This window comes from Tyto alba, unplaced genomic scaffold, assembly GCF_018691265.1.
Source record: "Tyto alba isolate M040663 unplaced genomic scaffold, T.alba_DEE_v4.0 Super-Scaffold_39, whole genome shotgun sequence".
Lineage (NCBI taxonomy): Eukaryota > Metazoa > Chordata > Aves > Strigiformes > Tytonidae > Tyto > Tyto alba.
This window is the reverse complement of record NW_024881314.1, coordinates 4,644,648-4,661,217: the sequence shown is the minus strand read 5'-3', so window position 1 is coordinate 4,661,217 and position 16,570 is coordinate 4,644,648. Positions and strand designations below refer to the sequence as shown.

At 34.9% G+C, this 16,570-nt stretch overlaps 1 protein-coding gene across 1 annotated transcript in view; it reads left to right on the top strand.

Moving 5' to 3' along the window:
* Positions 1-15,782, top strand: part of SUZ12 (SUZ12 polycomb repressive complex 2 subunit) — a 30,277-nt gene extending 14,495 nt beyond the window's left edge. Inside the window, exons 7-16 of the mRNA XM_033002220.2 lie at positions 1,196-1,427; positions 2,194-2,296; positions 4,706-4,811; positions 6,082-6,259; positions 10,682-10,773; positions 11,221-11,364; positions 11,847-12,004; positions 12,435-12,633; positions 13,147-13,226; positions 13,562-15,782. Of these exons, the coding sequence (XP_032858111.2) occupies positions 1,196-1,427; positions 2,194-2,296; positions 4,706-4,811; positions 6,082-6,259; positions 10,682-10,773; positions 11,221-11,364; positions 11,847-12,004; positions 12,435-12,633; positions 13,147-13,226; positions 13,562-13,907 (1,638 nt within the window). The 3' untranslated portion in view covers positions 13,908-15,782. The remainder of the gene's footprint in view (positions 1-1,195; positions 1,428-2,193; positions 2,297-4,705; positions 4,812-6,081; positions 6,260-10,681; positions 10,774-11,220; positions 11,365-11,846; positions 12,005-12,434; positions 12,634-13,146; positions 13,227-13,561) is intronic.
* The last annotated feature ends 788 nt before the right edge of the window (positions 15,783-16,570 follow it).

The following is a 16,570-nucleotide window of genomic DNA, read 5'->3' as shown; positions in this document are numbered from 1 at the left end:
ATAACTGGACATTTTATAAACAATTCAGCTTTGTTCATTGAATTTAACTTGCTTGTAAATCAGATTCACTCACTGTGAATTTCAGCCACCTCTATTTTTACTTTAATTTTTTGTATCACATCATTAAACTATTAATTCTGTTGTGATGTCCAGAGGCTTAAGTAAACCAGGCAATCACAAAATCATAAAACAGTCTATGCCTTTCAGAGTTTAGAAATAAAAGGGAACAAATTGCAATTGTTTTGAATTCCCCAGTCATCTGCCAGGTCTTGTTTTTTTTCATTGCTTTTTCTGTACTTATGTTTTTTACATTGATCATCTCAATTATTGCAGATTTTAGCTATTAGGAATCATGAACAGTTTTCATATTTTTTTTTTTAAAGCATCTTTGAATTTGCTTGCTGTTTTAGCTATGTTTGTTTCACACCAGTTGGCAAATTATCTTCACAGCTATGGGAATATGGGAGGCTCAGTAAGGCATGCTGTAATTTTTAACCAAAAAGGGAAAGATTTGCAGTCGGAACTTTGTGTATTTTTCCTAAGAATGTTAAGCTGTTTTGACATGTTTTTAAGAGTTAATATTGTTTCTAGCCAATTTTGTTACTTGCTATAGTATGAATAAATATGGTAAAAGCAGGAGGTGCTGTGATTATTTGAAATGTTTTTCTGCAAATTTCATACTTAGGCCATCTTGCCTTGTTTTTCCAATACTACACTGTGTTCCGTGATCTATTTGAGAGATACTGAATATAATAAATCCTACGTAAGTGGTTCTTTATCTCCCAGATAGCACAAAGTGCACTTTGTAATATTGGAAGGAGAAGATAGGAAGCCCTTGAAATATATATATATAACCAAAACATTTAATTTTTTCAGGTAAACAGAATTAAATTAGTATTAATGACTATCTACAATCTGAGTGCCTCATATTAGTGTTAATTTAATCACTTAGAGAAAGATGGCTGCTGCCAGAAGTGGTTATAAAATACTGGTTTTATTTACACTTTCAAATATCTGTTTTTACATTTAAAACCTGGATTGTTATTCCAGATTCTTTTTATTTACTCTGTTACAAGGCTTATTTTCAAAAATATATCAGGCCAAGTACAATTATTAAATTTCATAAATTTTAACAGTTAATGTCTTTACTTCCTATTCTAAAAACCTAAACCTTAGCTTTCTTGTTTTTCGACAGGATGTCAGTTGTCCGATAAGACAGGTTCCTACAGGTAAAAAGCAGGTGCCTTTAAATCCAGACCTCAGCCAAATAAAACCAGGCAACTTCCCATCACTTGCAGTTTCCAGCAATGAGTTTGAACCAAGCAACAGCCATATGGTGAAGTCTTACTCATTGTTATTCAGAGTAACTCGCCCAGGAAGAAGAGAGTTTAATGGACTGATCAATGGTGAAACTAATGAAAACATTGGTAACTTCAGTCTTTAAATAAGCTTTTATAAGGTTTATCTTGTAGGCATGTATACAGTTGTCTTGATGTGCAGCATAGGTCATACTCTGAGAAGGGTCTGTATTCAGCTGAGTGACTGAATTGGCTTTTACTTGTTTTCAGACTTTTTCAAGATGGGGCTCAAATACAGTTGGTAGTTAGAAACTATGCTTCTATTTTTATATAAATTTAATGACAATTTTTACTAACATGATGGTGAAGGTGTAAGGCAACACTGTTGGAGGGTGAATAATATAAGAGAGCCCTGTTGTGGCTGTGACCATCATTAATCCTCCAGCAACACTGGTTGCTGTAGGTCATGGTCTCTTATCAAAGCTACATGACTAGCCAATAAAGAAAGTAGCTTTTAAAAATGTGTTAAGGTATTTTCTTAATCTTATCAAGACTTGGTATGTTACATCATTGGGGAATACATGTAGAATGAAAAGCTTTTTCTCACTATTTTATAGCTACAAGAGGAGGAAGATCAAATCCCAAATTCATTGTACAGACAGGTTAATATTACTAAACTATAAAGATATGTGAACAAGTCTAAAATATGATTACTGTTAAGCTAAGTGCTCTTTCCATTGCCATTGGGCTGTTCATTAAATACTATGTCCTTTTCTGTTGTATAACACATCTGACATAATCAACAGCCAGTTACATTTTATGATTGCATAGAAGCTGTTTGATCTTTTTAATTTGTGCTTATATAATAATGGAATACTATATGTCTTATGTACAGATGTCAATGAGGAGCTTCCAGCTAGAAGAAAAAGAAACTCTTCAAATCGTGAAGATGGGGAAAAGACATTTGTAGCACAAATGACTGTATTTGATAAAAACAGGTAATATTATCCAAAATAAATTTTGTTTCTGTTAATCGTTAGGAATTTGTTTAATATTAAACTTAAATCTGTTCTTTATTTTCGGTGTTGGCTGTCTTTGGCAGCATTTTTAGTTGGAATTTACAATAAGAGCTTAGGCTTGTTGTCTTTTAAAAAAAAAATACAGGTTTCATAATGCACAATTTGTACTGAGACCTGCTCAGTGACAATTGTAAATAATTCCCTTTTATGAACTTGAGTGTTGTCCTGTTAATATGTATCAGTTTGTCTGTTCCTTGTCAGTTTGTTTTACAGATGTAATTTCTGTGGTTCTGTTAAAGATCATTGACAGCATAATTAAAAAGTTAAAAAAAAAAAAAAAAAAAAAAAAAAAAAAAAAAAAAAAAACAAAAAACCAAAACCAAACAAACAAATAGTCTCTGAGATTGCTTACTGCTTGCATTCTATCTGGTGGCTTAATGTGCTCCATTCCCAGACTCTTGCTGATTTTGTCACAGATCTTATTTTACTAGCTATTTTGTTCTTTCCTATTAATTCCACTGGAAAACTTTTAATATGCTAAACATGAATCCCTTAGGTGGTTTTGTAGTGATGATACATAAGCTAGGACATTATCAGCCTTGCTGCTGTAGAAGTGACGTTGGATTTGCAGTAGCACTAAATCATGCATTAAAATTGGTATTTAAAAAAAAGTATTTAAAACTTTATGTGGAAAGCCATCTTCAAAATAAAAGCTATTAACTTTATTGTTTGAGGACTTCTGTAAAGTATATACTTTTCATTTATGTTAACCTTTTGAAATTATAGTCTTCAGTTTGGTGGAGAAATCGGAAACTAAGTCATTTTACCCAAACTCCAGGACTGGAAAAGGATATCATGCAAGTCTAGGAAAAGTACTGTGTTGAGGCCATTATCTTCTTTATCTATATGTGTGTTTCTTTTACTTTTTGAAGCTCTTCTCAATAGAGTAAACAATAGAGTTAGTGATTTGCAAGATGCTGTCAAGAAACAGAACAAATGGTCTCTGATGGCTGGCTTGGTGTGTTTATAACTCTTCTGCTGGGATACTTCTGCTGTAAGAAAGTTTATATGTAAAAGAAAAAGAGAGACTGTAGCTTACCTGTTCCTGTGTCTTGCTGTAGAATACCAAAGGGTCCAGAAACAGAAACAGCCTTTTTCTGCAAGACAAAATTCCCAAGCTCAAACTGTGTAACAGTGTGCACACATTCACATGGAATTTATCTACTTAGGAACAAATCGTTTATTTTGAATGATGCTTTTGTAGTTTATGATCTGTTGTCAGGAATTCAGTGCTGTTGCTTCAGAAAGTAATGTCTCTAAAGGAAAAATACAAAATCTCGGGAAAGTGAGATTGTATTGTAAACTGATACTACTTGCTGATCTGTGTTGATGTCTTTAAAACATACGTATCCATGAAACATCTTCCTGAGACTATACCTTTGATTCACTGTTCTTTCTTTTTTGCTTCTCTTGTGCTGTTCAGTAAGTGGCCACAAAATAAAACTATTTAAGTAGAAATCAGATTTTCTTAAGCCTTGCTGACCAGACCGCTACATAGGAAGAAGCAAGGTGAAATAGGGAGGAAAGTGAAACTTCTCAGCTGAGATGATACAAAGCTGACCTGAATGAAATGAGCTGGAGGGTAAAAGTGTAGATCTTGACCTATTGGTAGACTTGTTTAAAAGTTTACCCTTATAATTTTCTGACCTCAGCCAAAATAGTCTGAGAAACGGACGTTTTTTTTCTCACCCAATTGGATATTTTTAGAAATTTTTGTAACAGACAACATTTTCCATTTGTCTAGTTTGAGAGTTGTGCAGCACATGCATGTTGGGTAACATGTTTGAATTACGCATTCTAGTCTATGCAAAGCAGGTTTTTTTGTTCGTTTTTTTTATAACATCATACTTTAAATTTACTGTGTTGAAGTCTTCTTAAGGTTACATCTGACATGGCTCTGATATGAAGATAGGATTCCTTTGTTTTGGAGACCTGATATGGGGGTTGTCATATATTGGTTTGCTAGAACAGAGCAGTTATTAATAAATCAGGAATAAATAAGAGAGATGATTTGGAGGGTGTGTGATTCAGTTCGGGTTTTGTTTCTTCACAGGAAGGTTCCCATCATAGTATTAATCTGGTATTAGCAGTAGTTTTCTTATGTCTCTTGGAATTGCTTGGATGCGGGCTTTTGCATTTGGCATTAGACAGCTTTTTCATTATGGATAGTGTTTACCTAAGAGTCACACTTGGTTGCCAAATGAATTTGCATGAAAATCTGCCTTTAGTTTCATGGAAAGATAGTTACTGTGGAATATATTCTACATTTTAATAGGCAAACAATAAAAATGAGCTTCTTTACTGATAATATATATTTTGTATGGGCAGGCGCTTGCAACTTCTGGATGGGGAATATGAAGTGGCCATGCAGGAAATGGAAGAGTGTCCCATTAGCAAGAAAAGAGCAACATGGGAAACTATACTTGATGGGAAGGTATGGATTGTTTTAGTGGCTGAAAGATCTGTCTTCACTTAAAATGATCTGGGTTAAGATGGGACATAATTCATAGTGCAATCCATGGCTCTTCTGATTATAGATCAAATTGAACGGTAAATAGTACCTGTTTTTCAGGAAGTATGGACACAAGTTTTGTCTTAGCTCTTAGTTTAGGAAAGCTTTGGCTGCACTGTATTGTTAATACAAGCAGATGTCAACTACTGTAGGTATGGCAGCTGTGTCTCTCAATGAATTCTGAATTCCTGTCTTACAGAATCAGGCAAATTCATTCTTGTGTGCCCCCAGCCTCCTTGCTGGCAGGGCAGTATGAGAAGCTGAAGTCCTTGACTTGGTACAAACACTGCTTAGTAACAACTAAAACATCAGTGTGTTATCAACATTATTCTCATCCTAAATCCAAAACACAGCACTACACCAGCTACTAGGAAGAGAAATAACTGTTCCAGCTGAAAACAGTACAGGTTCCTTTCTGTTGTTGGGAGACTGTGAGAGAGGATTTTCATGCTGGAGGTGCTAGCTCGGAGAGAAGAGGAAGTAGTAATGGCCAATATGTTCATCACCCAGATCTGATAAGCACATTGTCACTGTTTTTCTGTTTTTGCAATAGCAAAATAGTTTCTATAAACTAATGAGGCCTGAATATACTAAAGAGTTTTTAAAATGGAATTTGTAATTTCATTGATAAATTTAGCATATGATATTTGGACTTGGTCTCTTTTATTTCTTTATTACTATCTTGGTAAACATTTGTAATATAAGAACATATCCAGAGGAGACTATTACAATAGCATTTCTACAGCAGACAGTGGTGCCTTTTTTAGAGCTTGTGTATTAATATACAGTACTGGACTGCAGAATTAGGAGTAGGTGTGAGTAGAAAGAGAAGCATACTAGCAGTGGGTTGGTGCGTAAGTGCTGTTTTCTTTCTAGGCAGGGCCCATGCTGTTTACTGTTTAGTGTTTCACAAAGATCGATATGTGTGCCACAGTATGTGCATTAAGTAGTTGTGCAGGAAACTGCATAGCCATGTTTTTCAGCTTTTGGTTTGTTTATTGTTTTGTTTTGTTTTTCCCCTTAGTTTATTTAAATATATATAATTATGTTGAAAGAACAAGAATTTCAGCTGATTAAAAAATTACACCTGTCCCAGTTCTGTGAATATTTTCTCATGACTGTTGTTGTACATGAGAAGACACTAATTCTGCTGCTTTATTTTGATTTCTACACCCTCCCCACCTCCCCCCAGAGATTGCCTCCATTTGAAACATTTTCTCAGGGACCTACGCTTCAGTTTACTCTTCGTTGGACAGGAGACACAAATGATAAGTCTACAGCTCCTATAGCTAAGCCTCTTGCAACGCGAAATTCTGAAAGCCTCCCTCAAGAAAACAAGCCCAATTCTGTTAAACCTACTCAGACTATAGGTAAGCAAACTTCGGTTTTGCTGCTTGAATAATCATCAGTTCTGTGCTTCACGTTCCTGACTCACTGGTGCAACTGCTTCAGGTAATCTTAAACATGAAGAAGCAAAAATGAGTGGGCTTTGTTGCATCCCATAGTTTGTACGTTTTTTTAAGGTAAGTTTAAAAGCTAAAAATAGTGGGGTCTTTGAAGTCATGACAATACTGAAGTGATTAGATACAATGCTCATAAATCCTGATGCTAAATAAATTGGGTAAAATCTGTGAATAGGAATTCTAGGATTGTCTGTACTCATTTTAATTCTGTTCTGTAAGTATTTGGATTTATAGTATTAATAACTTTTATGCTTTGTAGTGAAGATAGTTTTTAAATTTGTTTATCAGATGATATATTTAGCTCTTGGAAAAACGTGCTACTGTGAAATGTGACAAACTGTCTAAAATACTGTACATTACATCGCACATCTGTGCTGGAGAGGTAACTGAGGTTCTTTCAGAATGCTTATGAACTGGCACTGATTTCATTGATACATAGTTTGTTGTCTAGGCATGGTCCTATGATGGAAGCACTATATATTTTTTATTATTATTATTATTTAGCTGTATTTTCTGCATACTCACACAAGTTAACAAAGATTTCTGTTAGGGCCTAGAGGTTTTTTCTGCTTCTATTACATTTGGGCAGTCTGAGATTGTCTAGATAGAATGCAGGCCTATGGTTAGTACTGTCTAAAAATAATTCTGGATAGGTAAGAATAAAAAATAGTGAGTCTGCAGCCTGTTACTACAGTGTGAGATAAATCTCTTTTTATTATATGTCAATTAATCTGTGTGTATTACTGGACTAATTTCCCCCTAGTCATTCATTAATGTTTAGAGTGTTGCAATTTAAAACTAAATACTTTTTAAGTTCAGAATTTTACAGTGGTCTGAAATGTAACTGGTTTTGTGTCCTTCTGCAAGTTTGTTCCTGTACATTCTCTCTAGATGAATTTACATGTCAAACTTCGTAATCAGATTTTGAACTGTTTTATTATACCTTCAAATATATATCACATTAAAAGCAGTAGTAGATAGACTATTTAAAATTGGGTTGTTTAACCTTGCTTCATGAAAACATTTTTAAGTAGCATACAATTATTTTGTTTTTACTTGTTTACTCACTTTGTATTTAGTGTAGTAAGTGGCACTTTTATGGAGGCCACAGTGTCATTGAAAAGTTAATGTAATTAGCATGGTAATCTGATCCACTACTCCACTACTTTGGAGATTACGTAACATCAAAAACATTAATGCAGTCTGCTAATACTCACTGCAAGTCTAAAATGATAGTTTTTATTACCTTAGTATAGCCCATTATATATTTAAACACATTAGTTCAAGAGCTATTGAAATGTCTAGAAACTTCTCATTCTGGTGTTGCTGTTACTAAAAAGCTTGTCTTGCGAATCCGATTAATATAAAATTGTATTTATCCTAAATTTACATAGGTGATTTTAAGCAGTATTTTAGAAAAACTTTGTAAAATGTCCTTTGATATTTCTGTAAGTATATGTTAAAAAAACAGTATGTGTTCCAGATCACTTTCTGTATGGAAATTTTTCTGAGAATATTTCCCTTTACGTAAGGTTAGCTAATCAGTATCAGTGCCGGGTCTTGCCTTGGAAATTTCAATGGATTTATAAGGTTTGACCCTTAATCATTTTCAAAGACTGTGTTCATGCGTCATCTAAAAACATCAACAGACAAATACTTGCTGTGAGATGTTTTACAGAAGATTGTAATATTAAGATACACGTTTAGATATGAAAAACAACCCCATGATTTTTTCTCCTTCAAGAATTGTTTAGATATTCTCGCAAAATACTGGGATAGCTGCAGGGGTGGGAGTAACTGATCTTATACTGCAGTCCAGTTAACTGAAAACTTAAGAAAGCTATGTAGCTGTATAGCCAGTAGCATGCTATTTGATTATATCAAGGAATTAAGCTTAATATAGTTTTTGTATTTTTAAATATTAATTTGTGATTAGTTTAGTTGCTTAATTGCAATTTTGCTAATATGTTTCTAAAAGCATGTTTCTTCCTTGCTGTCTCAGAGCTTAACTCAAAAAAGCCCCTACTAAAATACTTTTTGACACTATCTAGAAAAGGCGCCTTTGACCATTGTGTCTTTTTTTTTTAATAGCAGTTTCCTATCTCAGAGTCATATTAAATCTGAAACTCCCCTTTGATTCCTAAGTGGCAGTGGCTGGCTGGCCTAGATACTGTCTTTCTTTTGTCTCACTCAGTTGTTTGTAACTTTGTCTTGGAATGTTGTGTTGGCAGGTAAGGCCCAGGGACAGCTGGAAAACTTATATTTTACAGAAGACAGCAGTCTGCTCCTGTTGTTTAAACATCTATGAACATACTCTCAACTGGCACCTGATTCACTTCAGAGTAATTAATATTTCCAAGCTTGTAACTAGATTGGGACTGTGTGATTAAGGAAGCTTCTAGTCCCTATTATAAAAGCAGTTGTCTGGAGTGCAGTGGTTCTGTCTCTGGGGTGTGTAGCCAGGTGCTGTTTGTGAAGGGTTGTCTTGCTTGGCATTTTGGGGTTCATCTATAGGAGCACATTAAAGAATTTGTGCAAAATGGTATTTCAGTCTGATTCTCTGTTGGATATATAAGTGAGGTTTTGGAGCTTTAATAATAGGGAATAATTAATAATGGGGAATTATTATGAGGAAAAAAATACTGCTTTTCCAAACGTACTTTTTGTGGAGTTGTATTGCAGTATATGTTGGGAAACTTGGTGGGTCAACGATAGCTCATCTCTGGTAAGACTTTTAAGAGTGGCAATTCTTTTCACTGCTTTTAGAGCTTTGTTGTGTAGCAATACAAAAGGTAGAGCAAGAATTTCACCCCTACCTGTGCAGAAGTCAGTCTAGAATGCTCCCTAACATCCTCAGCTAACCTACAGACATCTTTGTCTTTGAACAGAGTACAACAATATTTAAATAACACTGATTTCCTGTCTTCTGAATTTAATATTTTACCTGAGCTAGGGATTGCAGATACTTAGGTTTCTTAAATGAGAATGAATGGCTGGCACTTAACACACACAAACATGAAGCAATTTCCAATAGAAGAAAGGCAACAGAAGTGGGGAGGTACTTGAACTTTCGCTGTAAAAGTTGTTTTGCTTTCTGTTTACTTCCTCATACCAGGCCTCCTTCTACTTCAGAGTTTCTTGATGACCTATTTTGTAATTTGTTAGGCAGGTTTTATGCTCAGACTTGGAAAAGAAATGGTATGTTGATTAATTCTAGGTGCGTACTAGTTTACTACATAATAAATAGTGGGAAACTTCTATCAGCAGTTCTGATAGTGGAAGAAAAAGATCCGGTGCATCTTTCCCAAGGGTATATGAATTTGGTGTTGTCATTTCACTTTGGCATGTTTCCCAAGGCAGACTAGTGGAATAAAGACATCAAAGACTTTCTAAATGTGGCAGCTTAAGCTTTGCTGTAATTACAAAGTGCTCAAAGTAACCGAGCCATGGAATTAAAATTTCTCTGATGTGGTGCAAGCTGAAGTGTCAGGCCTCATCCTCTTTCTGTATGAAAAAGAGAGGAAATTTCCCTTGTTCTCCAAAATATCAAATATAAAATGAGTGCATCTTCTAAAAGATCTCCTTATGTCAGTAGAGCTGAGACTTCTTTTGCTGTCTTTTTCATCATTCAGAAGGAAGTAGGTATCGTTGGTTTATACTGAGGGTAAATTTATAAACCTGTTTAGATACATGGGTTTTCTTGTTAATTATATGGAATCAAATAATCTTACTGAGATTAAAATGTATGGAAGAGGCTCAGAGGCAACTGAACAGTGCCATTACATGCACAAAAAGCAGGTGTTTGAGCGGTGAGAGGTAAGTGTTAGGGGTTAAAGTTTCAGCTAAATACTTTGTGTGTTACTTGCATTTCATGCTGTTGTCTGTTGTGTAATGTGGGAAGCTTCTGAGATTGAATTTAAGCAAAATATTCGCAAGGCAGCCATCAGAAAGCAGTGTTTGTTTTTTATTTACCAGCCACACCTGCTTATAGCTATACCTAAAGAATTCTCTGTTTGCTTAAATGGAGTAAGAAAAATGTTGCTTTTTACCTGACCATTTTTAAGTCCTCTGGCGGGTTCTCCAAAACTAGTGATACATCTGGTGTTTAAAAGTGGTGGATTTGCCTGTAGATGCGTGAAGGAAGATGAGCATCAAGACTTCCTTGTTGCTGCTATGAGCTATTTATGTCAAAGTACACTAGAGTAGCCCATTTCTTTCAGCAGCAGTGTGCCTTTCTCAGAACTCCCATACTTGGGTAAGAAAGAATGTTTTGGGTTTTTTTTTTTTTTTTTTCACCAAAGAAATGTGTGTCTCTTTTTTTTTTTTCAGCTGTGAAAGAATCCTTGCCGACGGACCTTCAAACAAGAAAAGAGAGAGATGTTTTAAATGAACCTCGACAAAAATTGCGAATATTTTACCAGGTATTGAAAATAAGCGTTAGAGGGAAAAACTAGAATCTCAACATTGTGTGGAATTAAAATGTTTGCTTCTCTTCTGAGTTGGGTGGAAATTTCCATTTACCTTTTTAGTGGATGCCTTAAGGGGTCTGAGATTCACATATTAAGAGCCATTCCGCATATATCTTCTTACAGGAAATATTTTAGAAAACTAATCTTCCTGGAGGCACATCTGATGTTCCAAAATACAAAGGACATCTCTTGTCAGACATCTGGAGGGGGACAGGTGGTCTCCCTGTGGGGAGAAAATTCTTGAAATACCAGTGTTTCAGTACACTGAGCTGATGTAGTGTTCCCAAGAGCTTACTGCAGAAGTCTCCTGAAATTATGTCCAGCTCTGTTTTGGGGGTTGGAAAGTTATGAATGAAACGCATTTGATGCTAATACTACCTATTCCTTTGTTTGCATCAGTTCCTTTATAACAACAATACGAGACAGCAGACTGAAGCCCGAGATGACTTGCATTGCCCATGGTGCACACTGAACTGTCGGAAACTGTATAGTTTACTCAAACATCTTAAACTTTGCCACAGCAGATTTATCTTTAATTATGTTGTAAGTAATGTTTTTGTAGTTTACCGCTGTGAAACACTGTATGGTCTGTCACAGATATTACATAAGCAGTGATACTGTTGCTAACCTGTTGAGTAGTAGTAGGACTGTGTCTACAGGTTAATACAGAAATACAGCTTCCTTTGAACATTATGTGAATGTCTGCATCTTACAGGGGGGTGAGGGGGAATGTGGGTTTGATTTATTATTTTTTTTTAATATATTTTAAATAATTCTGATCACTGGAAGATGGATTCTGACTGTAGCTGCTGCTTTTGCATTAATGTATTCTTATGTGATGTAGAAAGCAATGTAATCTACATTTGGTTGGAAGTCTCTTGAACCTTAAGGAAACTTAGAAATGTGCTAATTTCTAGGGTGCAGAATTGAATTAGGGTATTCAGAATTGAAAAGGTTACTCTTTTAAACCTCCTGATTTATTGTTATTACTGTTTGCTAAGTCTATTTGCAATTATCTGTTTCAGTATCATCCAAAAGGTGCTAGGATAGATGTATCTATCAATGAGTGTTATGATGGCTCCTATGCAGGAAACCCCCAGGATATTCATCGTCAACCTGGATTTGCCTTCAGTCGCAATGGACCGGTTAAAAGAACTCCTATCACACACATACTTGTTTGCAGGTAGGGAGATGTAAAAAAAGGTCTATCTCTATTTGTGTAATATAGCATACAGACTGGATTTGTAAATCTCTATGTGCACACAAACAGTGTTAAGTTTCACTATCATTAAACTGCAGTGGTTTATGACGAAATAAAATGTTACTGAAGGATTATACTTCACCTGTGATCTTTTCAGTTGAGGTATCTATTCATAAAGATGTAACTTTTTAGCTACATTATCCTATAATTTCTCTTTTGTAGAAGGTGGAGTGTGGCTTGGACTGGGGTGTTGTGTTTTTAATGGGGTTTATTTCACTGCTGGTGATTCCACTCTGCAACATTTTTGCAGGCTAGAGCTTAAAACAATAATTTGTGTTAATCAATTACAGTTCTTAGTATTTGTATATTTGATACGGTGGTTGAAAGCAGTTACTTTTTTTCTTTCTACTAGGCCAAAGCGTACGAAAGCAAGTATGTCAGAATTTCTTGAATCTGAAGATGGAGAAGTAGAACAGCAGCGAACATACAGCAGCGGGCACAATCGGCTGTATTTCCACAGTGACACGTGTTTACCTCTCCGTCCACAAGAAATGGAAGTAGACAGTGAGGATGAAAAGGACCCTGAATGGTTACGGGAGAAAACCATTACTGTAATTATTCTATTTGTACAAACTATGGATTATGGTTTTTAAAAGATGGCCTGCAGTTGTAGGGAACAAACAGAGCATATATTGTGAAAATTATGCATTTACTTTAAGGATAAATAGAAAATTTAGTGATACTGAGCTGCTAATGATATAAATTAATGGAATCAAAGTTAGTATTTTCAAGTATGTCTCCAATTGCAAAGCTAGTTTAGTCCTAACGAGTTTTCACTGTGGCTGGTTTTCTTCTTCAAAGAGGAGATACTGGTATCACAGGAGTACACAGTGAAGTGTGTATATAATATGGAAGTAATTTATCATCACAGGTCTCTAGGTGATACAACTTTTTTCTGACCTTTTTGACTGCAGTACCTGAATTTTCAGCAGTAGTTTTTCCTGTGACGCGTAGGTGGCATAAGTTTAATTCTAGATGTGCTTTCACTACTTGTGTGCAGACATGCAGTTCTGATGTGCATGTGTTTTTCTTCTGTCCTTTCTTCCAATCCTTTATCTCTCCAGCAAATTGAAGAATTTTCCGATGTTAACGAAGGAGAGAAAGAAGTGATGAAATTATGGAATCTTCATGTTATGAAGCACGGGTATGTTACTATGCTTAGTTTTGATGCAAATAAATAACGGTTTAGATTTGGTTGACCATTTTGCATTGCAGTTCACTAAGTACTTAATTCATTTAGCTCAGTTGTTTGGGAAAGGATCATTAAATGATAATTTGGTAACAAGCTTTTGACTTAAGTTTTTAAAAAAATGTTCTTGCACCTAGTAGCCCTATGGCTTTGAAAAGAAAAACATTGCAGCTGTTGAGACTATGTAATATAGATGGTTTATGCAGTTACATTGATAAACCATGTTGTAGGGTACCTTTCTGTTTTTGAAAATGTTCTACTTGCATAATGATGGCTTTCTAATTTGACAGGTTTATTGCTGACAATCAAATGAATCATGCCTGTATGCTGTTTGTTGAAAATTACGGACAAAAAATAATTAAGAAGAACTTGTGTCGAAACTTTATGCTACACCTGGTCAGCATGCATGACTTTAACCTCATCAGCATAATGTCAATAGACAAAGCTGTTGCCAGGCTCCGAGAGATGCAGCAGAAGTTAGAGAAAGGAGAATCAGCCTCCCCAACGGATGAGGAATCTTCTGAGGAACAAAGTGGGACAACAAATGGATATAGTGAAAATAATATGAGAGAGAAAATTTCAGAAATGGATAGCATCTCAGGTGTCACAAAACAGAGCAAGAAACAAAAGCTCTGAAGTCAAGTCAATTGCCATTCAACGGACAAGCATTGAAGTGACATTCTAGGGTGCATGAGCTCTATAAAGAATTACACACAGAAATACAGAGATTCCAAACAGGCACTGCTGGATGGAAATAAATGATTTCAACAAGGATATTGTTTTAACAGGGTTTCTATTCAGTTAATTATGCAAGTACTACATGTATATCGGTTTTGGTGATGTAATGACAATATTCTAAGAGTTTGAGCATGAAGAGCAATATGAAAAACTTTTTGTAATTTTAGTAATTAGTGTCTTAACTTTATGGAATTTACATAATTTAAGTATATGTAAAACCGTTTTTATATTAAGATTTTTGCATCTGTATCTGGCTGTTTTTCCTACCATGAAGTTGTGAAACATTGGGGAAAGGGAATTGGGATACAGTTTCTGCTTTTCTTATTTAGAAATTCTCCAGTTAGCTTTATGTGAAAATAAGGTTTCACTATTTAAAGTTTAACCTTGATCCTTGTATTTGAAATCATTTATTAATTGATCATAAATTACAAATGAGGGGTTTTTTTTTCACACTAAAATTATCAAAGTTGGCAAACTTAGCACTTCCTTTGTCTTGTGCCTGTTTGGAAAGATCTTGGCTTTTCATGTTACAGACACAGTGAAGTACCACCTTGGCTTTTTGAGGTTACCAGCAGTTTGGTTTTCGTGGATAATTCTGATGTATTGATCACCCAGTGTACCATTTTAAACTTGAACATTAGCTCCTTTATATTTTTATTACACATTTACAGTTACACAAACTATTTGATGTAAACCCTTTTTAATGGGGTTGTGCATCATAGTGTGCCATGCTAAAGCCGAGAGTCTATAGTCAGTATGTAGGCATTACGTCGATTAACTTCATTTGAAGTTTACCCCTGCTGTTTTGCCTGAGTACAGACTGCAAGTCCAGGCCATAGGTTTAGCTTTGGCTTTCAAGATGCCACTCTTGAGGGAAAAATGCACTGTAAAATTGGACCAGAAAATGTGTTGCACTTCTTATGCAAGTATTCTGTGATGTATTGTATTCAATACAGATACTAAGATGCTGACTGAACTATATTTGAGCAGTTTTGCACTGCTGTTAACACATTTTATGCATACGTTTACAGATTTTTTCCAATGGAAAGTGGTTTCACTACTGGTACAGTATCAGCACCGAAGGGTTTATTCCAGCAAGCACTGTGGTTGAGTGACATCACCTCAATTTTTTTATTCTCCTTAAAATATTACATTTTTCATATTCTTTATTTATAAAGGAACAATGCTGCTGTAAATACAGGTATTTTTAATTTTTTATTTCATTCCATCACCATGAGATGCAGTTCCCTATTTGTTTAAGGGGTATATAAGCTTTCTAATGGTGTCTTCAGAAATTTATAAAATGTAAATACTGATTTTGATGGTCCTTAAGATGTGTTTAACTGTGAGACTATTTAACTAATGGTGTGGATGTGATTTGTCATCCAGTATTAAGTTCTTAGTCACTGATTTTGTGTACAAAATAGGAAAGAGGGAAACTGCAGCTTTCATTACAAACTTCTTGAATTTGCCAGCTCTCTTGAGTTTTAGCAAACTCTAATTACGCCTCTGGATAGTACATCAAGCATTTCTCTCTGGCTTTAATTTGCTAAAGCTGTGCACATATGTAAAAAAATAGATTATTTTAGGGGAGATGTAGTTCTAGAATTATTGCTTATGTCATTTCTTAAGCAGTTATGCTCTTAATGCTTAAAAGAAGGCTAGCATTGTTTGCACAAAAAGTTGGTGATCCCCCCAAAAATAGTAATGAAATTACTTCTGTCCGGTAAACTTTGTATGTCATGTCAATTTATAATAAAAGCTGAAAAAATCCTTTTGTTTTCTATTTATAAAGATGCCTTTTCTATATGTACCTTTAATAGATTTTGAAGATACATGTAAGCTGGTTAAAAAGAATTTGAATGGTACAGTAGATGTAAACCCAAACAAAACCCCAAACAAGAAACAAAGCAAGTTCAGTTGTTTAAATGAACCGTTGTTTTTACATTAAATGTTTTATTTGAAATCAGCTTTTGTACATAAAGTTCAGTAATATAAAATCTGCCATGATGGTTGTCCAGTCATTTTGTGTGCATGCAGAAAGGCCACACGCAGCACCTTGTATAAATTCTCTTCTGCATGTCTTTTAAAATTTGGATACATGTTTTTCTTTTGCCAGATGTTTACAAAGTTAGCTACGTTTCTGTCCAGTCTTTTTGTCATATTTAAGGTGTCTCCATAAATTACCAGTTTTATAGCCAGATTATAAAAACTTTCATTTTCCTTTGTTGGGAGTAGAACTGAATACCTGAGAAATATCTGTAAGTTGTGTAACACTGTTTAGAACTGTAATTTATATATCTGAAAATGAAACATACCACTTGTGTCAGTTATAAAAACAAGACTTGTGCATTTTTTACATGCAAGTGGTTAATGTTTCAGACAAATTTGACAAGAGACTTAGTTTATTTGGAGCAAAATTTAAATCAGTATCAGTTTAAAATAGTGCTTCTGTGGGACTGTAGAGGATGGATGCTCCAGGTACTACAGAACAAAGCAAGTAAGGAATTGCAATGCTTGGTCAGATAGTGACTGTTGAATAGCAGACCCTGAAAACCTTC